Below are 26622 nucleotides of genomic sequence, written 5' to 3'. Positions count from 1 at the left end.
AAGACAGCAATCCTTCCCATTCCTGAATCAATTCGTACATGTTTTGTGATTCCCCTCTATTCCTGAAGTTCTAGCCACAGAAGCCTTCTTCTATTCCTATAATACACCGCATTGCTTCCCACCTGAGGACCTCTATACTTGCAATTCTATTTCCTATCCTCCTGTCCTGCCATGACTAGTCCCATTTCATGTCTCGATTCAAATGTCACTTCCTCAAATACACCTCCTGTTGGCTATCCGCTCTACTCCTGACCCCTTCCCCCAAATCTAGTCACTATAGATTTACCCTTTCTTAATGTCATTAATCACTACCTACGATAATTTTGTCATACTATTTTTTACCATCTGTCCCCCTTAAGATAGGAGGAGGTCTCTAAGATAGGACTCCTGTCTTGTTACTGGAGTGTGATAGCACCTAATAATATTTGGCAAAACTATGTGCTAATTCCGTATTTTGGTACAGAATAAATTTTTATAAAGTAATTTTTAATGACATGAAAGCATTCATGATGCACTATTAAATGACTTAAGCAAGTAACAAAGTATACATAATGGTCCCATTTTTATAAAACTAAAAAAAGCACATATTCTCTAGGTGGTATGTTACAAAGTAATACATTAGGAAAATATTAAATTCTAAATTATTCTTGATATAACAGAAAAACCGCTCACCTGCTGGCCTTGAGGACTTTGCAAGATCTGAGCTACAGCCGCAAGTGTATCTGTATTTGTTATCTGAGATACCCATGGATCAGGTAAGCCTTGGACCACATTGGCTGGAGTAACAGGTGTCACAGGAGTTCCTTTTAAAAAGAACATCACACCCCCCAAATAAATATGTAAGTAAGTAACTAAGACTAGAAAAAGCAGAATAACTTTTATTACTTTTATAAAACACATGCACGCATATTGTTTTTATTTTATTGTGTCCACTTTGAAAAAATCACTTAAAATCCTTTACAGAATTAGGTACATTAAACACACACACACACACACACACACACACACACACACACACACATACACATACACCCCCCAAAAGGATCTGTCCAAATTTGTCCTCCTCAATTAACTAAGTTACTATAGTGTCCCCACTTATGCTTGGGAGATGTGTTCCAAGAACTCCAGTGGATGCTTGAAACCAGAGCTAGCACCAAACCCTATATATGCTATGTTTTTTTCTGTAAGTACACATATACCTATGATAAAGGTTAACTTATAAATTAGGTACAGTAAGAGATTAACAACACTAACTAATAATAAACTATACTGTGAAAAAAGTTATGTGAATATGGTCTCTCTCTCTTTTTCCCTATCTGTCAAAATATCTTATTGTACTATACTCACCTATTTTCAGACTGTGGTTGACTGCAAGTAATTGGAATCATGGAAAGCAAAACTGTGGATGTGGGGAGACTACTGTACTTCTAAAGCCTACAATACTTAACAGCCATTAAAAATCTTACTTTAGAGACAAAAATTCAGTAACATGAGGAAATATTCAAAATACAATCTTCAATAAAAAAATTTTATAGTAAGTACACATAATATAAAACCATGTTTGGGCCAGGTACAGTGGTTCATGCCTGTAATCCCAACACTTTCAGAGCCCAAGGCAGGAGGACTACTTGAGCCCTAGAGTTCGAGACCAGCCTGGGCAACACAGCAAGACTCTGTCTCTAACAACAATAACAAAAAAAAAAAATTAGCCAGGCATGGTAGTGCATGCCTGTAGTCCCACCTACTTAGGAGGCTGAGATGGGAGGATCACTAGAACCCAGGAGGTCGAGGCTGCAGTGAGCTATGATCACACCACTGCACACCAGCCTGGGTGACAGAGCAAGGTCTCAAAAAACAATACATCAATTTTTGTTCATACACACACACACACACACAAAATACATACAAAATTACGAAATGCTAACCAATTTAATTCTTGGAACTATGATTTAAAAAAAAAATTTTTTTTTTTTTTTTTTTTTTTTGAGACAAGAGTTTTGCTCTTGTTGCCCAGGCTGGAGTGCAACGGCGCGATCTCGCCTCGCTGCAACCTCCGCCTCCTGGGTTCAAGCGATTCTCCTGCCTCAGCCTCCCCAGTAATTGGGATTACAGGCACCCACTACCACACCCAGCTGATTTTTTTATTTTTAATGTAGACAGGGTTTCACTATATTGGCCAGGCTGCTCTCCAACTCCTGACCTCAGGCGATCTGCCTGCCTGGCCTCCCAAAGTGCTAGGATTACAGGTGTTAGTCACTGCACAGGGCTGGAACTATGATAAAAAATTTTTCATAAAAATTTTTGAAAAAATTATAAAAAAATATGAAAAAATTATGAAAAAAATTTTTCATAAAAATTTCAAAAATTTTTTAAATTACTTTGATAAAAATTTTTTATCATAGTCATTTAAATGCCTCAAGAGAACACGATTTTGAAATTTTGGTTTTGTTAAATAATTGTTTCAGGGTTTCTTAAAAAATATTAAGTCCCCCTAGTATCCTATAAATACCAAGTTGATACAAATGCAAGTATAAGAAGTTACAAACAACTTAAATCAGGAAACATCTAATTGACACACCAAATTTCTAAGGTTCATTATATTTATGTTTCTGTGGATTAAATGAAAATCAGTTTTCTACATTTTAGAAATAATTACATACAAACATAATATCTAATTTTATTTTTCTCTACAAATATTTTCTTTCAATTATGTAATGCTGGACAAATTTTCCTGCACTGTCAAATTATTTTTTATATGAACAGTCATCCAAAAAGTATGAGTAGAATATTTAGACAACAAATCTATATTAAAGCAACATACCTGGAGTATTGCTCATAGCAGTGGTAGTGCTGGCCAAAACAGGTGTGACAACTGGAGGCGGAATCCCGGCTGCCATATCCAAAAGAGGCTGAATAATCTCACTCTTAAATACATTATTCTTCTGCCATAAGTTTAGTACTCTCACTATTTTACTCTAGAGAAAAAAAGAAACATGACATTTTGGTTTTTACTCTCAAAACCTTAGTACAGTCATTTCATAGAGGCTATCTGGGCCCTGGATGGAAAGGAGAAATTAAAATACTTCAATGGTACTTTCTAGCCCTAAAATTCTATGTTTCTATCATTTTTGCATTTGCTACCCTTAACGTGCTTGAAAACATGTTAATTTGGATAGAGGTACAAAGTAAATGAAAGCTCCACTTAGCTGAAGGCGGAGATGACATCTAGGCTTCCTCTCTTATGTCACTTCTAATGATATGGATGGTAAGGCTGGCTGGAGATCTGTCTTAAGGATTCTGAGGATCAGCCAGGATTCATCTCAGTACTAACGTTATATTTATAGTTGATTTGAACTTTGTCTCACACAATGTCTATCTTTTGAACAAATACGTAACTTGTAGGACAAAGTCCTTATCTAATGTGACATTTTAAAACTTTCATTTTACAATCTACTTGAGGAGAGGGCATTTCCTCATGTAAGAATTTAATCAAATTACTTCCTTTTTTGAGCATCCTGCCATGAATGCTAATTCCCTACTGACACTTTGAACCAGAGATGGACAAACTTCTGTACAGACAGAATCTGAAGCGTAACCATTTCTTCTCTCTTCATTCCCTCTTTTCTTTATTCTTTACTATTCCCTTTCCCCTTGCAGAATGTCAATGTCATACTGGCATTACTTAATCTGGCCCTCAGAACGATGAATCATCCTCTGTATGAATAATGTTCTACATTATTTCAATTTCCTAAAATTTGAGTCCTTTACCATTTTGTAAATTAAAAAAAAATAAAAAATAAAAAAACCTGCTTGCCATGGCAAGCAGACTTTGACATCCGTGAACCATCTCATTTACTCTTCTTGATATGCCCCTGAACTGCAGCACTGCATCCAATTTTATATTCCTCATAAAGAGTCTCAACATTGCCCAACCCAACCCACACTCTAATCATCTTACCACCAAATAAATCACATTTTTGTTTTAGTCTCAACCTCTTTCTGGATTACTCAAATAGTCAGAGTTCTTTGTATTTTTTGTAAGGTTCCAGTCAGTCATATGGCAGCTGCTATAAAATTCATGAAATATTTACGATCTATATAACGTTGCTGCTGATCCTGGTCTCAGGCCAACTATGTCAACACATTTTTTAAAAAAACAAAAAAACTTTAGCATCCTCATTTATAAAATAAGACAGTATACCAGAAGGATTCTCGGGTCTCTTTTCTCAACCTCCAAACTGTATCAGACTGTTTAAGTCAGCTAGTATTTTAAATGTCTAGCCACTCTCAAATTTTGAGCATCTTGGGAGGGAGATATATGCCTTGTTACAGCTCTTCTTATAGCGATACTATAACGTACTTCTATTTAATTACTTATACCCTAATCTCAGTCATTTCATATGAAAATCTATTTAGTTGGGAAATTCTATTTAACTATTGCCTGTCTCTTGTTATATTCTGTGTATTATAAACTTCAAAAGACTAGTTATTAGTGACTTCTATTTCTTGGGTAATTCTGAAATCTAGTAACATAATTAGCAGTATTTAGAGAAAACTTGGCAACTAGAAAAATTCCTACTTATATGTCTTCCTTGGTTGTATTAAAGTTTTACAGATCCTGAAAGCTTCAAACTTAACAGGCAGAAAAATATGCCCAATGAAGAATAATGTCTCAAGATGTCCTACAGTATTTTGTAAGAAGTATCAGCAGTTCCATCTATTATACCTTGCTTCTTGAAATAAACATTTCACCCAGAGAACACTTATGTCAGAGTAACAATATCCTGAATTCATATTATCACTAATAAAAGCAGAGTGATTATGTAATAACTATTTTCTTGGTACTATCACCAAACAATCTGATTCACAACTGTTTAACACATAACTATTCTGCAAACAAGTACTAAGTCCTAGTTACTACTATCATGATGCCACTTATTCCATTAGGAAAAAAAAAGACAGAGGCTAAAATCAAGTACGAAAAAAGAGGCCAGGTGCAGTGGCTCACGCCTGTAATCCCAGCACTTAGGGAGGCCAAGGCGGACGGATCACAAGGTCAGGAGATCGAGACCATCTTGGCTAACATGGTGAAACCCAGTCTCTACTAAAAATACAAAACATTAGCCAGGCGTGGTGGTGGGCGCCTGTAGTCCCAGCTACTTGGGAGGCTGAGGCAAGAGAATGGCGTGAACCCAGGAGGCGGAGCTTACAGTGAGCCGAGATCGCACCACTGCACTCCAGCCTGGGCAACAGAGCAAGACTCCGTCTCAAAAAAAAAAAAAAAAAAAAAAAAAAAAAATTCTGTTAAATGTATATGTTTTACAAAGTAAAATAGCAATTTTCAGAATAAAGACCTGGTTCATCTTTAAATCCCTCATAATATTACACTGACATATTTTTAAACTATGTCCAAACTACATTAATGTGCAAATTTGTGTATTTCAAATGAAGCACAAGAAAATTAGAGACTGCTTCATACTTTCTGATTTGACTATTTCTCCACTCTAAAACATGAGCACTTGGAAAATGCCTTATATTCTTCTGCTTTATATAAAAATCTTTCCGTTTCCAAGCCACCCATCATATACTTTAAAACTGGCCAGCACCTAACAACTATCATTCCATATATCTACATACGATGTCCTTCATTTATGATTGAGATTACAATGTTAATCTACTCTCTCCTCCTATGGTTAAAAGAAAGCCCTATTCCATAAGCCCTAGTATGAGATATTATATTATGAAATCTAAACATTCAAGAAAGATTTAATCACCAGAACTGACAGAAATCCAAGTCCAAACTAGTGAAATTTCTAAATCACAGTAAAGTGACTTCTAAAAAATGCATGTATAAAATTTCAGATTAGTACATTACTTCAAGTGGTAGTCTAAGGTACCTATTTTAAAAATCAATTATGACAGGTCATTTAAAAGAAGCATTCTAGGCCGGGCGCGGTGGCTCACGCCTGTAATCCCAGCACTTTGGGAGGCCAAGGCAGGTGCATCACGAGGTCAGGAGATCGAGACCATCCTGGCTAACACGGTGAAACCCCGTCTCCAATAAAAATACAAAAAATTAGCTGGGCAGGGTGGCATAAGCCTGTAGTCCCAGCTACTCAGGAGGCTGAGGCAGGAGAATGGCGTGAACCTGGGAGGCGGAGTTTGCAGAGAGCCAAGGTCGCACCACTGCACTCCAGCCTGGGTGAAAGAGCAAGACTCCGTCTCAAAAAAAAAAAAAAAAAAAAAATAGAAGCATTCTTTTGCCTGCACAGAATTATTAAAGTACTAAGGTAATTAAAAACAAAAATCAAAAACTTTCTGTCTCAAGGAGTATATTCAAGAATAGTTCACAAAGAATATAGCATAATAAATTTATCTCCGGCCGGGCACGGTGGCTCACACTTGTAATTCCAACATTTTGGGAGGCCATGGTGGGCGGATCACAAGGTCAGGAATTTGAGACCAGCCTACCCAACATGGCAAAACTCCATCTCTACTAAAAATACAAAAAAAAAATTAGCCGAGTGTGGTGGCGGGCGCCTGTAATCCCAGCTACTCAGGAGGCTGAGGCAGGAGAATCACTTGAACCCGGGAGGCAGAGGTAGCAGTGAGCCAAGATCATGCCATTGCACTCCAGCCTGGGCGACAAGAGCAAGACTCCATCTCAAAAAAATAAATAAATTTATCGCCATAGCTATCCATTTTTTTCTGATTCAAGACTATATAATAGTTATGAAAAATAACTACTTAATCTTGTTATACTCAATATAAAGGTGAATAATTTGTGGTGAGCTTTCAAGTTTTGTGGTTCTTCCATAAAACAAACATGAATCTTCATCTATTCTCATCTTTTCATACTTAAATCAACACTGCAATCAACCCTGTCAGAAAAAGCACACCTAAATTTCCAACATCCAAAATAAATAAGCTAACCTCTCAGAGCAAATAAAAGGATAAGCAACTCCTTTTTATGCTCGCTCATGATCCAAAGCTTTCTTTTTACTTGCTATTTATAGAATATTTACACATTTGGATCTTACACATACCAGACTTAGTAGTGTGATTAATAAAATTCTACCATAAGAATTTTAATATGCAGTTAAATATCAACTCATGTCAAATAATCACAATTCTGAATTGACTGTGTGTGTGAATAAGTTTCATGTAATTCCAAAAGCTTATTTTAGCCATTTTATTTAACACCAATTGCTTCAACAAATTAAAAAGTAGCAAATCTGCTACATCTTTCTATACTCTGTCTGAGAAATTCAAAGAACAAAATGCAATATGGATACCGTAATAATTAAATATTCAAATTTGAAATAACTAAGAGCAAATGAGAATATACAGTCCTGTGCCACTTAACGACAAGGATATGTTCTGAGAAATGGCGTCATTAGATTTCATCATTGTGTGATGTGTACTTACACAAACCTAGACGGTATAGCCTACTCCACACCTAGACTATATGGCATATTCCATTGCTCCTAGACTACAAACATGTACAGCATGTCACTGTACTGCATACTGTAGGCAATTTTAACACAGTGGTATTTCTGTACATAAATGAGAAATGGTAAAATAAAAATATGGTATTATAATCTTAGGAGACCACCACTGTATATGCGGTCTGTCATTGAAACATCATTATGTGGCACATGACTGTACTAAGATAATCTGAAGACTAATTAAGACCAAGAGGCTACTGTATCTACTTTTAAAAAAACAAAAAAAAAAAAACAAACAAAAAAAACCAGTAGCATACCTTGTCATCCCCAGGGCAACGATATAAATTCTGGAAAGTGCTAATGATGTTATTACTAAATCTGGGTGCAAACACATCCTTTTCTTGACCAAACTGATGTCGGGATTGTCGCACAATGGAGTCAATAACATAAAGTCCAGGTACTTTGTATTCTGGTTTACACTGATGAAAAAAAGAAGAATGAAAAGGAAAGGAAACGGAAAGGTAAAATTCTTGATAGACAAAAATCATCAAAAATCCTGTGTAAATACAAAGACACTGCCTATGCTGAGGTAATGAATATTCATACATTGACTACTCCAATATCATCAGTTTCTGGAATGGCATTTTAAAGAATCTACTTTGGCTACTCTATACAATCAGAAGTTCTAAAATAGTACTACGTAACTGGCTTCAATGACATAAAACAAAGTGATAAATAAGGTACCATTATAATTTTTAAAATTTGTTTAACCATTGTGAAAAGCTACATGGAAGAAAGAAGCAAATTCAGGAAAGAAGGGCTCTAGCAAACACACTGCCAACATGCCTCAGACTTCATCTGGAACACACAACAAAAGGGTTCCTACACAAATGAAAAGAACAATGCCAAATGGCAAATTATAACATTGTTAAATACAGACGCCAGAGTTTCCATTTTTTTCTCAAATATAACATCTATAATCCTGGGGATCTATCCTATGTCATCCAGCCTGGAGTGCAGTGGTGCCATCATGGCTCACTACAACCCCGACCTCTCAGGCTCAAATGATCTTCCATCTCAGCCTTCCAAATAGCTGTGACCACAGGTGCACAGCACCATGCCCAGCTAATTCCTGTATGTTTTTTTGGAAGAGACTTGGTTTCACCACGTTGCCCAGGCTAGTCTCAAACTCCTGGGCTCAAGCAATCCTCCTGCCTAGATCTCCCAAAGTGCTGGAAATACAGGCACGAGCCACCGTGCCCTGCCTCCCCTACTTTCTCAACACAAGCTTTTTTAGCCTATGTAGTTAGGGAAGCACAATGAAGAATCCTTTTACTTGCAAGCTTACTGCACAGTATCTTTAGATACACATACATTAACATTTTGTGGGACAGAATTTCCTTCACTGGTAGATTAGCATTTTTGCTACATAAAATGGCAAAAAAGTTCTTTAGTATGATTTAATGTTTTAAATAAATTTAATACTTGGAAAACTTGGCTAAGTCATCAACTAGAAACCTGAGAGAAGAATCAAGACAAAGAAATCTGAAATACTTTAAAATTTTCCTCTTTACGTACCATTAGACTCAAAACAAGAATTCCTAAGACTCTCTAATTGAAACCGCCTTTGCAAAAATTGTAACTGAGGAAGTTATGACAGTGAAAGCGAGCAGACCTAACCAACTCCATCTTGCTTCTAACCTTTAAGCTGTCCTTGTCATTCCTGGGCCTGGGCCGAACTAACCTTGGGAGGGAATTTAGTTTATGGTTTGACTCAGAAACAAAATATTTAATAATAGCCCTTTCCCAAAAAGACCCTCTTCTTGCCTGGGTACCAGTCTGCCTTTGTAAGACTAACAAATTAGCTACAAGATTAGAAATTACAGTTTAGGGTCACGCAGCCTCTGGCTGCAAGAGTCTGAACCTCCCCAAATTGCTCCTGAGTATAACATTACTACCTTAAAAGATCAGTGCTTGAGATATTTTGCAGACCTTTCACTGGATGGATCAGCTGATGTCACCCAGGCTGGTAATCTGGCTCAACCAGTTCTGCGATCCCACCCAGGAAGAGAAGACAGCAAGAAAACCTCACCTGGACCCCCCTATGATTCCATCTCCAACCTGACCAACAGCACTCCCCACTTCCCGAGCCCCTACCCACCAAATTATCTTTTAAAACTCCGATCCCCCAACCCCGAATGCTCTTGGAGACTGATTTGAGTAATAATAAAACTCCAGTCTCCTGCACAGCCGGCTTTGCGTGAATTACTCCTTCTCCATTGCAATTCTCCTGTCTTGATAAATTGGCTCTGTCTAGGCAGCAGGCAAGGTGAACCCACTGGGCAGTTACAGAATGGCATACGGTATTTTTACTCTAAATAATTTCCTAAAGCATATCACATTAAGTTTTTATAGATATACCATTTTTCAACTATATTCTAGTAATTTCCAATTTCTTATTTTATAGAGAAATAGCCTTTTTAGGGGGAGAAAGGTAAGAACGAATAGGGAGAATGCACCTTTAAGTATATTTGCATGATTTTTCATTTTGTCATCCAAGTTGTCATCTGCAGGTTATCATCAGTTATGGTTATTTGTCAAAGAACCTTCTAGGTAAGTTGGACTATATATTTTGCAATATACAAATACACCTTAAATAATTATCCTATTTTTAGAATTTGTGCTCCCACCTGCAGCTACTAAAAAGTGATATTAATTTAAAGACAACAAAGCTAGAGTGGTAGAAACAGAATCATGTGGCTGTACCTGCAAAGCACTGAATAATACTAATGGTGGCATGTAAGAAAGATGGCTCGACAGATTAGAAAAATTTAAATCTAACAATACCAAGTGCTGACAAAAATGGGGAGCACCACAAGCCCATGCATTGCGAGGAGGAGAGTAAATCAGTACAATCATTATAAAACTAATTTAGTATTATCTAGCCATGGTGAAGAAATGCATATCCTGTAACCAGCAATTCCACTCCTACAGAAATGCAAGCTGTATGAGGATACTTATTACCTTACATATGTAAATATTACACTGTTCACAGCAATACTGTTCAGAATTGCAAAAACTAGAAAACACACACAATGTCAACAGAAGTGGGCAAGCTGCCGTCTATTCACATAACGGAAAATATACAGCAACAGATAGTAATGAATACTGCTACACACCACAAGAATGAATCCTAGACACATGATGTTGAGTAGGAGAACTGTATAAAAAGAATACATACCATAGGATTACATTAAAAAATTTAAAATACATTAAACCACTTTAAGAATTCATTTTATACAAAGTAAAACTATAATGTCAAGCAAGGACGTGACACAAAATTCAAACTGGTTACCTGGGTAGGGGGTATGCAAGACATGATTAGGAAGAGGCACTTGGGGCTTGTGGGCTTCAAAGTTCTACTTCTTGAAATGAGTGGGAGCTACATAGGTCTTCTCTTTATAAAAATTTGGCTGTATATATTGTTTTCTGTACTTTTCTACAGATGTACATAGAAATTTCAGAATAAAAAGAAATACAGTTGTCCTTCAGTAGCCTTGGGGGATTCATTCCAAGACCCCTGAAGATACCAAAATCCGAGGATGCTCACGTCCCTTATATAAAATTGGCAGTATTTGCATATAACCTGCGGACATCATCCCATCTACTTTAAATCAGCTCTAGATTACTGTGAATACCTAATACAATGCCTACACATCACTTCATTCACATTCTACTCAGTGTATAGGAAATTCAAGTTTTGCTTTCTGGAATTTCGTGGAATATTTTTTCCCCAAATTTTGATCCCAATAGGCTGAACCCATGGGTTGGAACCCACAGAAACGGAAGAGTGACTGTAATTATATAAACATCCCTGGTTTCTTAAATAAAGCAAGAGGCAAAAGTTTCTCTAATCATAATGATTAAGAATGACTGATAAGCTTAAGATATATTTGAAATGTAAATTTAAAAAGTGTGGAACTTGTGTTGATCTAAAATATCCTAGGGAAGAGGAACTTTAATAAAAATACATATGAAAAGTGAGAATCTGGAAATATACTCCTTTCAAACTATTTGTGCCCATGTACAAAAATCTCTTTGTATCCTACCTCCAAGCATAAAGGTATACTCATGATAAAAGTCCAGTTACAGAATACTGCACCCTACATGAAAAATAAATAAATAAATAAATAAATATATATCTCAAGACACCAGAGGTAAGTAAATATAACAGCCATCTTTCTTTTTATTTTTTTGAGACGGAGTCTCGCTCTGTCACCCAGGCTGGAGTGCAGTGGCATGATCTCGGCTCACTGCAACCTCTGCTTTGTGGGTTCAAGCAATTCTCCTGCCTCAGCCTCCTGAGTAGCTGGGATTACAGGTATGTGCTACCGCGCCTGCCTAATTTTTGTATTAGTAGAGATGGGATTTCACCATTTTGGCCAGGCTGGTCTCAAACTCCTGACCTCTCAAGTGATCTGCCCACCTTGGCCTCCCAAAGTGCTGGGATTATAGGCGTGAGCCACTGCACCTAGCTAACAGCCATCTTTCAATGTGGACTCAATCCTTCCTCTGGAAAAATATCTAAGAGAAGAATAAATGTTTCGCTTCTTTGAAAAATATATACATATCCACTGCAAAATATCAACCACCATTAACAACCATGTACATACAGCTACCAGATCAACTTTCTAGAAAACAAAAAACTTTCATGATGATAATCTCTAGACAGTTTAGCACCATCTTTTCATTTATTATTTACAAAGTAAATGTAACTTGAAAATCACCACAAATAAGCCACATTTCCTGCTCTTACTAAATATGTAGCAGGAAATTTGAAGAAGGTAATCATAGCCAAAAGCTTACAGATAGTAACTCATCTACAGACCATTTTCAGAGCCAGAAAGATGAAATTTATTCCTGACCTCACCGTATCTAAGAGTAGCCACAGTACCATAGAATGTATTTCACTGTAACAAAGCATCTAGATTTTATCAAAATAAATAGTTCTGAATGATAATATTCGATCTTATTCTGAATCTAGTAGACACATTTGCTTGTAGTACTCATGCAAAAAAAGGCAAGGGATTTCATACAGACAAAAAGAGTTGGGTAAACTCTACATATTTTTGGAACAGAGCTGAGGATTTCATTTTCGCATTTCAAACCAGCAAATGAGAACAGAATCATTAGCCATGGATGGTAGAAAAGTCACCAAATCATGAGGTCTCTGGCTCAAAATAAAATTTATTGCCTTTAGGATTCAGGATAACTAACGTAAGTTAGTTATTTATAATGCAAATATAGGGATCTATGATGGTTAATACTGAGTGTCAACTTGACTGGATTGAAGGACATAAAGTATTGATCTTGGATGTGTCTGTGAGGGTGCTGCCAAAGGAGATTAACATTTGAGTCAGTGAGCTGGGGAAGGTAGACCCACCTTTAATCTGGGTGGGCACCATCTAATCAGCTGCCAGCAAGTATAGAGCAGGTAGAAAAATATGAAAACGAGAGATTGGCCTAGCCTCAGAGCCTACATCTTCCTCTTGTGCTGGACGCTTCCTGCCCTCGAACACTGGACTCCAAGTTCTTCAGTTTTGAGACTCAGACTGGCCGTCCTTGCACCTCAAGCTTGCAGACAGACTGCTGTGGGACCTTGTGATCGTGTAAGTTAATACTTATGTTAATATTTAATGAACTCCCCTGTATATATGTATACCCTATATATGTGTGTATATATACACATATCCTATTAGTTCTGTCCCTCTAGAGAACCCTGACACAGGATCAAAACAAGTTCTAAAACCTGTCTTCTGAAGTTTCCTTATCTGTTTCTAACTCCGGCCTCTGCTGCTGCTGCCGCTCCCATTTTTTCTGTTTGTTTGTTTTGTTTTGTTTTGTTTGAGACAAGCTCTTGCTTTGTTGCCCAAGCTAGAGTGCAGTGGCACAATGATGGTTCACTACAGCCTCAACCTCCTCCTGAACTCAAGCCTCAGGCAATCCCTCCACCTCACCCACATAAGCAGCTGGGAACACGGGCACTTGCCACTTTGCCCAGTTAATTTTTGTAGTTTTTAGGCTGGGACAGGGTTTTGCCACGTTTGCCCAGGCTGGTCTCAAACGCCTGAGCCCAGCCTTGGCCCCTCCCAAACTGCTAGACTGTAGGCATGAGCCAGAGTGCCCAGGTGCTTCTGTCTTATAAAGCTAAGACACAATCAGCATATGAACTGATTTTTGGGAAAATCAATTAGGACAAGGCCAGAGACCAGAGTATTCTTTAGAGTAGTTTTCTTGGCCTAAAGGAAATCATATTTACTGTTAATTTTTCATTTACTGTCATTTATTACTCCATAAATCTTTCATGACTAAAACATGGGTTCACGGATAATATATGACCAAACTGCAGCCACACTTCTCCCTCACACAATTTATGGTATATGAAGAGAATATAAAATGGTACCGCCATCTTGGAAAACAGTTTGGTAGCTTCTTATAAAATGGAAACATGTACTCACTATCCCAAAGAAATGTAAACTTACATTCACACAAAAACACTCTGGGTATACAAGTGTTCCTAGCAGCTTTATTCATAATAACCAAAAACTACAAACAACCCAGATGAACCCCAATGAGTGAATGATTAAACTGCGGTAAATTCATACCCTGAAATACTACTCAGAAATAAAAAGGAAGGAAACTATGTGTCTCTTCTGGTTACTGTAGCCTTGTAGTATAGTTTGAAGGCAGGTAGTGCAATGCCTCCAGCTTTGTTCTTTTTGCTTAAGACTGTCTTCGCTATACAGGCCCTTTTCCTATTCCATGTGAAATTTAAAGTAGTTTTTTCTAATTCTGTGAAAAATGTCAGTGGTAGTTTATGGGAATATCATTTATTCTATAAATTACTTTGGGCAGTATGGCCATGTTCACGATATTGATTCTTCCTATCCATGAGGATAGAATGTTTTTCCATTTGTTTGTGTCCTCTCTGATTTCCTTGAGCAGTGGTTTGTAGATCTCCTTGAAGAGGTCCTTCACACTCCTTGTTAACTATATTCCTAGGTATTTTATTCTCTTTGTAGCAACTGTGAATGGGAGTTCATTCATAACGTGGCTCTCTGCTTGGTGTGTATTGTTGGTGTATAGGAATGCTTGTGATTTTTGCACATTGATTTTGTATCCTCAGACTTCGCTGAGGTTGCTTATCAGTTTAAGGAGTTTTTGGGGCAAAACAACGAGATAAAGTCTCACACCAGTCAGAATGGTGATTACTTAAAAGTCAAGAAACAACCGATGCTGGTGAGGCTGTGGAGAAACAGGAACACTTTTATACTCTTGGTGGGAATGTAAATTAGTTAAACCATTGTGGAAGACAGTGTGGCAATTCCTCAAGGATCTAGAACCAGAAACACCATCTGACCCAGCAATCCCATTACTGGGTATATACCCAAAGGAATATAAATCATTCTACCATAAAGACGCATGCACACGTATGCTTACTGCAGCACTATTCACGATAGCAAAGACATGGAATCAACCCAAACGCCCATCAATGATAGACTGGATAAAGAAAATGTGGTACACATACACCATGGAATACTATGCAGACATAAAAAGGAATGAGATCATGTACTTTGCAGTGACATGGATGAAGCTGGAAGCCATCATCCTCAGCAAACTAACATAGGAACAGAAAACCAAAGATCCCATGTTCTCACTCGTAAGTGGGAGTTGAACAATGACAACACATGGACACAGGGAGGGGAACAAAACACATCAGGGCCAGTCGGGGGTGGGGGACGAGGGGAGGGAGAGCATTAGGACAAATAGCTAATGTATGTGGGGCTTAAAACCTAGATGACAAGTTGATAGGTACAGCAAACCACCATGGCACAGGTATACCTATGTAACAAACCTATGTGTTTTGCACTTGTATACCAGAACTTAAATTTTTAAAAAAAAAAAAAAAAAAAAAGGAAGGAACTATTTGATACATGCAACAACTTGGTTAGATCTCAAAAGAATTACGCTGGGCAAAATAAGTCAATCTCAAAAGGCTACATTTTGTATGATTCCATTTATATAACATTTTGAAATGTAAAATAGAGAAAGAGAACAGGTTAATGACTGCCAGGCATTAGGGATTAGGGATGGGGAGGAGGAGGTGAGTCGAGTATGACTATAGAGTATATAAAAGGGAAACACAAGGCATCCTAGTGGTGAAGGAACTGTTCCGTATCTTGACTATGGTGATGTTTATATGAATCTATATATGTGATTAAACGGCATGGAACTAAATGCATACATATACAAATGAGTGCATGTAAGACAATTAAAATCTGAATAAGGTTAGTGTGTCAACAGGTGACTGTATCAATGTCCTGATTGTAATATTTTACTACAATTCTACAGAACGTTACCACAGGGGGAAACTGAGTGAGGGGCACATGGGATCTCTACATGATTTATTCCTACTGATTTAATGACATGTGAATCTACAATTAGCTCAAAAGTAAAAGTATAAAAAAAAAGTGTATACACACACACACACACACACCTTATTTTAACCATTACACAAATCTGTTGCTGGATCTCTGATTTAAACAGGGTAATAGCAAAGCATTTAAGTTTTTCCCCATACACTGATTGGCTTCTTCAGATTGACTGTAATTATCTCACGATAGAGTAACTTTGCTCATTCCAGGTCTTCCTAAGATTCTGACACGTTTTATTCAAAGTACCCTACCACAAATCAAATCAGTCAACAAGCATTTATCCATAAATTCACTTTTACCTTTTAAACCTTTACTACTCAAATTGTGGTTTGTGAAGAAACATCATCTAGGAGCTGTTACAAATGCAGAATCTCAGGTTCCTCTCCATACTCGGTGAATTAGAATCCACATTTTTAACAAGAATTCTAGGTAAATTCCTATTCATCAAGTTTATGAGGCATAGTGTAAGACATTAGAACTTTATGGCTGGGTGCAGTGGCTCACGCCTATAATCCCAGCACTTTTGAGAGGCCAAGACACATGGATCATTTGAGGTCAGGAGTTCAAGACCAGCCTAGCCAACATGGTGAAATCCCCATCTCTACTAAAAATACAAAAAAATTAGCTGGGCGTGGTGGCGCATGTCTGTAATCCCAGCTACAGGGGAGGCTGAGGCAAGAGAATAGCTTGAACTCGGGAGACAGAGGTTGCAGTGAGCCGAAATCTTGATACTGCACTCCAGCTTGGGCGACAGAGTGAGACTCCGTCTCAAAAACAAAAACAAAAAAAACCAAAACAAAACAAAACAAAACCAGACATTAAAACTTTTAAAGAAAGATCTTTAATCAGAACAATCTCTGAGAAATGCTTTTAAAAGCGTTAGACCAAATAAAATTTTCTAATCACTAACATTTTTAAACTTTAAGTGAAACAGACAGCATACTTGTTATTCAACCCTTTATCTTAGCTTCAAGTTACCTAAACCACTTAATCCCCAAGTATGTTTTATCTACACAAACACACACACACACACACACACACACACACACATTTTTTGAGACAGGGTCTCACTCTGTTCCCCAGGCTGGAGTGCAGTGGTGTGATCTCAGCTCACTACAACCTCCGCCCCCTGGGTTCAAGCAATTCCTGTGCCTCAGCCTCCCAAGTAGCTGGGATTACAGGCATGCACCACCAGGTCAGCTAATTTTTATACTTTTAGTAAAGACAGTTTTGTCATCTTGGTCAGGCTAGTCTTGAACTCCTGGCCTCAAGTGATCCACCCACCTTGGCCTCCCAAAGTGCTGGGATTACAGGTGTGGGCCATTGTGCACAGCCTATCAATACTGTATTTTAAATACTGAGAAAACAAGAATTTTAAAAAAGAAAAAAGAACTCAATGACATAAAGGCTAACTAACTTATTCAAAGTTACCTAGCCAGTTGAATGACTGAAATCTCACTTCAAATCCCGCACCCTTCTCCCAAGTGGAACATAAACACACTGCAACCTTGCTGAATCCTTAATACCACATGACACCGATTCTCAAACGGGCTCTGCTTACATTTAGGCACATGAACATAGGCAGAATACAAACCTAAGTAAAATTATCTGAAGGGCACTTTTATTTTATTTCTTAATTGGAAAATAAAATAACTGGAATCACTTTTTAACAGTCCATCAAAACAATTTAAACTTGGGTATTTGATCTAAAGGAGAAGAGTACAGGCATTAATCTACAATTACAGCACATGTATGGAAAATTATATACTTACTTTCTGAATAAACTTCTCAACACTCTGTACCACATGTTTATAGAACTAAAAGAGGAAAAAAATGAAGTATGGTTTTAAAATCAGTTTGAGGAGATTGAAATTTCCTGCTAACCATAGGTTTTACATGCTCCAAAGGTCTATCAAAACAATTATCTTAACCAAGAATTTTGAGACAAACATTCTTGTCACTCACCTTCATATGCAACTAGCTGTGCTATATAATTAGTAAAGGGCTTCTCTAAAGTAGATGTGTGATCAGCATGTCCAAAGTGCATTACCTTACCACAGATATAAAATAATGCTATTGAAGACTTTCTGAAAGCATACTTTATTTAACAAACAGTTGTGTTGACTTCAAAATACTTCTAATAAGTACTGGTGGGTGTATATTCTTATATTCATGAAAAGAAAAGTACAGATTTCATACAGTATAATTTTATCAGTTAAATCAAGGGAAATTTGAAAAATCAAATAACTACAAATAACATTAATAAATGTATGTAAGGTAGTTGTTTTCTACTTCATTTATCTCCTTCTGCTTCTCCTGGAAAATGAACTGCAAGAATACAAAATAAAACATAGAAATGTATAATATCCTAATGGATCAGACAAAATGAATCAGCGGAAGTGAACATGTAGATTAAAAATTAGTAATTGGCCACTATCAATTTTAAGAAAACTTAGAAGATTTAAGTTTCGTAAAATATAGCACTATGAATAAACTTGAAATAAATTATAAATTTAGCGTATAGTATATACATGTGTGCCTAATAAATTTTAATGCCACAATAACAATACCATATTGGCATATGATTTCTGTTTAAAGAACCTGAATTGTGCTTCTCTTTATACTTTTTTTTTTTTTTCCCCTTGGAGACATAGTCTCACTCTGTCACCCAGGCTGGTGTGCAGCGGCACAATCTCAGTTCACTGCAACCCTCGCCTCCCGGGTTCAAGCGATTCTCCTGCCTCAGCCTCCCAAGTAGCTGGGACTACAGATGCGTGCCAGCCACCACGCCTAATTTTTGTATTTTTAGTAGAGACGGGGTTTCGCCATGTTGGCCAGGCTGGTCTCCAACTCTTGACCTGAAGTGATCCACCCACCTCGGCCTCCCAAAGTGCTGGAAGTATAGGCGTGAGCCACTGCGCCCAGCCTTCTTTATACTTTTCTTCTCGTGAATTATGCCTTTTAAGGACATTGCCTTAGACTGAAGAAATAGGAACATTCAACTAAACCTCAGCACTAAATCCAGTATTTATAATAACAAAAAGAAAAGAAAACATCATGAACTCATATTCACCAAATCAAAACCTACAAGTTTAAGTCTGGCTAAAGTTACTTACAATAAAGTAAGTTTACTCAATGGTTTAAGTTACTTAAGTAAAAAAGCCAAAACAACTAAAGTTATTAGGCACTTTAGAGGCCCCTAAACATTTAAAAATCAATATGCAAAATATTAAATAACTACACATTGAAGGAACAATTCTGGAAGACACCTTGACAGTGTTCTTTGTTTCGTTACTATACATAATTAAAATAAAACTACTTCCTAAATCTTAACTGAAAGTTTATTAATTCTCATAGGCCTTCTTCCACAATAGGTTTTCTGGGAGGTTTCATTGACAATGCAATGTTACCATCACTCACTAATCATTTCTATATAAAAAACAATGACTTACCTCAATATGAAACACAGTATCATTTAAATCTGATTGATAAAATGTAGTGTTTATATATATACATATATATATATACATATATACACACTAAATGCAGTTTAAAGTAATAAAGTAGTGAAAAACAACTGGTCTAGACGCTTCAAAAATGTCAATGTCACAAAAAAACAAAACTGCTGGGTGACAGGACAAATAAGTATAATGTGTGATCTTGACTGGATTATGAAAAAGCAGGGTTGACAGCAACAGCTACTAGTCAACAATGCAACAACGTTAAAATGTTAAGGATGAACTCTATATTAGATAATTCTATCAAAGTGAAATTTTTTGCATGTGATTGGTATATTATGGTTCCCAAGGAAAATGTCTGTATTCTCAGGAGTTTCAAATTCAAGTATGTATCAAGGATTAAGTGTTATTATGAATGAAGTCTGAAACTAACTTCCATATGTAGCAACATGTTAATCAGCAAATCTAAGGGAAGAATATGTCCTGCTCACCATAATAATTTGCAACTTAGGTTTAAATTTTTTCAAAATTCAAAACATTAAAAACAGTAAGTCAAAATAGTAAAATATATAATAATAATAAAGATTCTCTTTTTAAAAAACATTACTTCTTTTTTTAAAAAAACTTTAAGAGCCAAGATCTTACTACGTTGCCCAGGCTGGCCTCAAATTCCTGGGTTCAAGTGATCCTCCTGCCTCAGCCTACCCAGCAGCTAGGACTAACGATGTGTCCCACTGTGTCCAAAGAGTTAGACTCTTGACTGACAGAATTCTGGCTTAAAATTCTAGCTATATTTACTCCTACTACTGCAAATTACCTAATTTCTCTCAGACCCGTCTGACCTCTGAAAATAGAAAATACTGTTTGCACCTATACCTCATTAACTCTATTAAGAAAGTACTCTGCTCAACAAGTTATGAAAAGTGCATCAATTACTAATTTTCACAGAAAAAAATACACGTTTCCACACTTTCAAATGATCATGATCATAAAAATCACATAATGCAGAATAAAGTACAAGAGAATAAAATTATTCCACAGTGAGCCTATCAAATCCTCTAAAAAATCATGTCTTTGAAACATTTCCTGGCTTCAATGTGCTTATAGTTACTGTCGTTCTCTCTGATTTTCTGCCATGGAAGTACATTGATTTTAACTATTGATGTAAGATACTAACAAGTCTGAAAACTAAGCTTTAGCCACTAGAAAACTGCAAAATCAACGAATCATCTGAATTTTCACCCAGTAGTAATTATTAGTAAATAGGAATCTGTTAAATTTAATACACTGCTGTTATTTAAAAGATAATTTAAATAGTTGGTGCTTTTGGTTACGGTTAATATTTTAATTCAGGGCAGGAAAACATATCACTGAACATTCATAGGTTAGTACCTACTTAATTAGAAATAAGTACTCATTCATTCTCAATTTTAAGAGGCCTACTAATTCAGGGAATCTTAGCCTAGGGGACAAGAACTTCTCGGGGAAAAATCTATGGCTGAGCTTGAAAAGATCCTTTTGCCAAAAAGTTTCTATAAAATTTTGCGCATATGTTTATTTCTCCAGAGGATCCAACCTTTTCCTGAGATTTTCAGAACTATTCATGAGTTAACATAGGTTCAAAACCTAGTTTATGAGAGCAAAGGTTAAATGTCTATGGCCTTTTCCCACAGTTCAAATACCTGATACAATGAGTCACAACTGTTTTCCTTAATGGCCTATTTTCAAATCTATAATATTAATAGAATCAATAAGAAAAAACGAATATATCAATATATAGAAACTTTTACCAACTCAAATTTCAAGGTTCTGCCAAGAACCTTGTGGCAAAAGACAGTGTGGCAAAAGACAGTGTTAAACACATTCTCCATAATGTGGATATATGCAAAATATTATCTAAGAAAGGTGAGGAAAAATGACTGCTTCAAAAAATTTATGGAAGAATGTTTAAGGAAGAACATTTATCAAAATGTTAAATGTTCAGGAGGCTGAGGCAAGAGGATCACTTGAGCCCAGGAGGTCGAGGCCACAGTGAGCTATGATCGTGGCACTGCAGTCCAGCCTGGGTGACAGAATAAGACATTGTCTCTAAAAAAGAGTAATAATAAACATTAAATGTTTAGGTGGGAGAGTCTACAGGCGACAGATTTTCTTTTTTGTGTTTTTCCACAATATGTGTTAACACTGTAAAGTGAAAAAGAACATATAATCCATAAAAAAATTATCCCCCATCCAAACTATTAATATAGTTTTTTCTTTTGAAAACAGAAGAGTAAAATTTATTACTCACCTTAATAGCTTTGATGGCTGCCTTAGTAATTTGGGTCATTTTCGCTTTCGAAATGGGTGGTTTATAGTCATTCAGGGAATACAACTGATGAAAAAAGAACAAATTTACATACAGCAAAACTCTCCAAGCAATTACATGAAACTACCAAACATGTTCATTTTTATATTCTCAATGAAACCAACATACTGCTTTTCTTTTACAAATCAAGCTCAACATCATTGCCCATAAGGCAAATGCAAATCAAAACTATAATGAGCTACCACTTCACACTTACTTGCTTATAATCAAAAAGACAGTAACAAGTGTAAGCAAGGATGTGGAGAAAGTGGAACCCTCATACAATACTGGTGGGAACGTAAAATGTTGCAGCAGCTTTGGAAAACAGCTTGACAGTTCCTCAAAAGATTAAACACAGTTAACGTAAGACCCAGCCAATTCCACTTCTAGGTATGTACCCAAGAGAACTGAGAACATGTATTCACAAAGAACTTGTACATGATACTTTTTCCCGTCTGAGGGTTGAAAAAGAAAGAAAAAATAATAATAACCTGTACACGTGGTCATTGTAGCCTTATTCACATAAAATTCATTTAAAATTCATAAAAAAGCAGACACCCAAATATCTGTCAGCTAATGAGTAAACAAATGTATCTATTCAACGAAATATGAGCCATAAAAAGAAAAAAAGTACTGATACATGTTACAACCTGAATCAACCTTGAAAACATTATGCTAAACTAGAGAAGTCAGGTGAAAAAGGCAGCATATTATATAATTCCATTTATATGTAATATCCAGAAAGGGTAAATCTATTGGTGGTTGTCTAGGGCTGAAAGAGCTGGAGATAAATGAGGAATCATTGCTGATGAGTAGAGTGTTTCTTGTTGGGATGATGAAAATAGTTTAAAATGGAATGTGATGATGGTTGCACAGAACCACTGAATTGTATACTTTAAGTTGACTGATTTTATGGTATGTATCTCAATAAAACTTTTTTAAAAATCAAGGGCTCTGGCCGGGCAAGGTGGCTCATGCCTGTAATTCCAGCACTTTGGGAGGCCTAGACAGGTAGATCACCTGAGATCAGGAGTTCAAGACCAGCCTGGCCAACATGGGGAAACCCTGTCGCTACTAAAAATACAAAAATTAGCTTGGTGTGGTGGCAGGCGCCTGTAATCCCAGCTACTTGGGAGGCTGAGGCAGGAGAACTGCTTGAACCCAAGAGGTGGAGGTTGCAGTGAGCAGAGATTGCACTACTACACTCCAGCCTGGGAGACCCCAGAGGGAGACTCTGTCTCAAAAAGAAAAAACAAAAAAAGGGCTCTAATGTTTAACAATAATCCCACCCCATCCCCCACTTTATTGATTGATTGATTGATTGATTGATTGATTGAGACAGGGTCTCACTGTGCCACCCAGGCTGGAGTTCAAGGGCATGATCACGGCTCACTGCAGCCTCTACCTCCTGGGTTCAAACGATACTCCCACCTCAGCCTCCCAAGTAGCTGAGACTACAGGCACACGCCACCACATGGGCTAATTTTTATATGTTTTGTAGAGGTGGTGTTTCACCATGTTGCCTGGGCTGGTCTTGAACTGCTGGGCTCAAGCAATCTGCCTACTTCAGCCTCTCAAAGTGGTGAGGTTACAAGCATGAGCCACAGTGCCCGGCCTACCTCCAAATCTTTGTTTTGAAATTTCTCATATAAGCAAAGGGAAAGAATCCTACTTTACTGTGAGGGAATCAGGCAACAGACAATTACTGATTAAAACTTCTATTATATGCAGAGATGCTGATTTTTAAGTATAACACTGTAAGATATTAATTAGAAGTCGAAACTAAACTTTGGCCATCAGAACACTGCAAAAACAACTTCAACAGATTTTAAACGCAATTCAAACAGAATTTCTTGGTTAATTAACTACAAACTTAGGGAATCTTGCATAGCTTTTACTTCAGCACCACTTATAGCATTCAATTCTACTCATTTTTGCCCTTTGTATCTCAGAAATCTGCCCAGTTTTTCCCCTATTTGTCTCCTCTCCCTCTACCAACTCGTATTTCAAAATTCTAACCACCATACCATGACCACAGTCCAATTTACCTTAATCTCTCACCTGAAGAACAACGTCTAAATACACGCGGTATGTTCTCCCTACCATGTTTAGAGCTATCTTTTCTTTTTTTCCCCCCCAACTTCTATTTTAGAATTCGGGGGTACATGTGCAGGTTTGTCACTGGGTGTATTTTGTGATGCTGAGGTTTGCGGTACAAAAAATTCCCATCACACAGGTACTGAGCTTAGTGCCCAACAGTTTTTCAACCCCTTCCTCCCTCCCTCTTCTAGCAGACCCCAGTATCTACTGTTGCCATCTTTATGTCCATGAGTACCCAATGCCTAACTCTCACTTGTGAGAACATGCATTTGGTTTTCTGTTCCTGCATTAATTCACTTAAAATACAGCTATCTTTTCAAAAACTAATCTGATCAGGTAACTGACACTCACCCACTCCTACTACCCACCCCCCTTAAAATGGTCGATGCCTTCCCACTCTTTGGATAAATACAAAAAAACCTGTATATTTAAGGCCCTGTCCATTCTAACTCCTGTCTACCTTTCCAGCCTCATCTTACACTATTGTCCCAGCCTTCTATTCTAGACACACAGTCGTCTTTTTTCAGTTCCCTACCACAGGGCCTTTAAAATAGGCTTGTTTCCTCTATTTGGAATGCTCTCTACCAGGGTCTCTCCAATAGTTAATGCATACCCATCCATCTTAAAGCATCACCTAATGAGGAAAGGCTTCCCGACCTCCCCAATCAGATCAATACTCCCTCTTTTATGCTTTCTTTGTGCTATCATTTATAATACCTGTGAAGCATTCACTGCTGTAATCTGACGTTTACTTGTATGATTATTTAACTAATACTTGATTTTTTAAAAGATATGTCACAGGGTGATGCTGACTGACAGTAAGAGACAAAGGACGCAAGTTCCTTTAATGAAATTTAACTTAATAAGAGTTTAACCAAGGTCAGGCATAGTGGCTCACGCCTGTAATCCCAGCACTTTAGGAGGCCAAGGCAGGTGGATCACTTGAGGCCAGGAGTGTGAGACCAGCCTGACCAACACAGCAAAACCCCATCTCTACTAAAAGTGCCAAAATTACCCAGGTGTAGTGGTAAATGCCTGTAATCCCAGTTACTCAGGAGGCAGAAGCATGAGAATTGCTTGAACCTGGGAGATGGAGGTTGCGGTGGGCCTAGATTACGCCACCGCACTCCAGCATGGTGACAGAGCGAGGCTTTGTGTCAAAACAACAACAACAAAAACCAGTTTAACCAAAGACCAACTGCTGCCCAAATGGAAATGAATCCTGGTAGAAGTGCAAACATGCTTCCCCCTTAAGTTCTCATAAAGGCACCCATCTGTTCATGACAATGGTCGACAAGAATTAGGATCCCATCACATACTTTCTAAGAATTTTTTTTTTCTCCTTCTTCAGACAGGGTCTTGCTTTGTCACCCAGGCTGGAGTGGTACAGTGGCATAAGCACCGATCACTGCAGCCTTGACCTCCCAGGCTCAACTGGTCCTCCTACCTCAACCTCTCAAGTAGCTGGACTATAGGCATGGACCGCCACACTCAACTAGAGTGTGTGTGTGTGTGTGTGTGTGTGTGTGTACCTCAACCTCTCAAGCAGCTGGCACTACAGGCACGGATCACCATACTCAACGTGTGTGTGTGTGTTTTCTTTTTTTGTAAAGACGGGGTTTTGTTATGTTGCCCAGGCTAGTCTTACACTCCTGGGCTCAAGTCATCTGCCCGCCTCGGCCTCCCAAATCTCCCTGCTGAGATTACAGGTGTGAGCCACCACACCCAGCCTACTTTCTAAGAATTCTTAAGCTAAGATCCTTAAACTATTAAACTCTTGAAGTTAAGATCTGTGTCAAACTCACAGGGAATTTTAATATATTCATGCCTTTTATTCCTACCTGCTTTAGAAAATCTACCGGTATGCCCGTCTTCTCATCAAGTTCAAAATAATGTTACCACATTACTACAGTGCTTACAGCAAATTATGTAAAGTAAAGGTCAATTTCCCAAAATTTCCCAGCAGGCCCATTTGAAATCCATTCCTGTCCTCTCGTACTGGAGAATAAGGTCTAAGAACAGAAAGCCTGCATTTTCAGTTTAGTTTTTTTAATTTGCATTGTATCATCAGTGTCTGGCAGAGAATAGATATTCGTTAAGAATGAACAAAAATAAACAAATACATACAAGACACAACACCAAACAAGCTTTGTACAGAAAGATCTAAATTTTAATTCCAACTATATGTCCCCTTATTAAAAGTTGTTAAACCAATTAACCTTAGTTTTCTATTTACAAAACAGAAATAATACTGTTTTCACAGAAACATCGTATAGAAAACTTTTAGAGCACACTAGAACAGCTCAATAAGTGTTAGCTATTATCAAAATAAAAAGCTTTCTCTTTGATAGGCATTCTCCATTACAGTGAATAATAGTAAAGGACCAATCAAATCATATTCACTCAGCCATGTGAAAGTACATCCTACTGCCATTTATATTACTAGGGTAATGAAGAGGCATCAGCTCACTCTGTGCTTGACAACACATTACTTCTTTCATTTTCTGTGGTAAAGTATGGAAGTTTCAATCAAGCACTAGTTCATATTGTAGCAGACCAAAGCTTCGTTTTCTTTTGGGAGGTGGGGAAGATGGGACGGAGCAAAAAATAAAATTTAGACTTCTAAAGCATTTTCAACAGTCTTAAAAGCAACTCTTATCTAAGACTCTTCCTTAAAAATGTACCCACTGCAGACACTCAAGTTACTATTCAAGGAAATACTGGGTAATACATTACGTTTCAAATGCTCACTTAATACAGTCAATTCTTGAACA

General features: G+C 37.3%; 1 protein-coding gene across 9 annotated transcripts in view; it reads right to left on the bottom strand.

The window, feature by feature from the left end:
* The window catches only part of SCAF8 (SR-related CTD associated factor 8), a 175651-nt gene that overhangs the window by 113235 nt on the left and 35794 nt on the right, over nt 1-26622 (bottom strand). For 8 of the 9 annotated variants that reach the window (XM_063813592.1, XM_063813590.1, XM_003311555.7 and 5 more), the window contains 5 exons: nt 21692-21775; nt 17716-17760; nt 7766-7927; nt 2822-2975; nt 673-803 (listed from right to left, as the gene is read on the bottom strand). In XM_063813592.1, coding sequence (XP_063669662.1) covers nt 673-803; nt 2822-2975; nt 7766-7927; nt 17716-17760; nt 21692-21775 — 576 coding nt within the window. The remainder of the gene's footprint in view (nt 1-672; nt 804-2821; nt 2976-7765; nt 7928-17715; nt 17761-21691; nt 21776-26622) is intronic. The other variant, XM_063813593.1, reaches the window with a different exon arrangement.

The sequence above is a fragment of the Pan troglodytes genome, chromosome 5, assembly GCF_028858775.2.
Source record: "Pan troglodytes isolate AG18354 chromosome 5, NHGRI_mPanTro3-v2.0_pri, whole genome shotgun sequence".
NCBI lineage: Eukaryota > Metazoa > Chordata > Mammalia > Primates > Hominidae > Pan > Pan troglodytes.
Note: the sequence above shows the minus strand (reverse complement) of the source record. Positions and strands in the feature narration are given on the sequence as shown.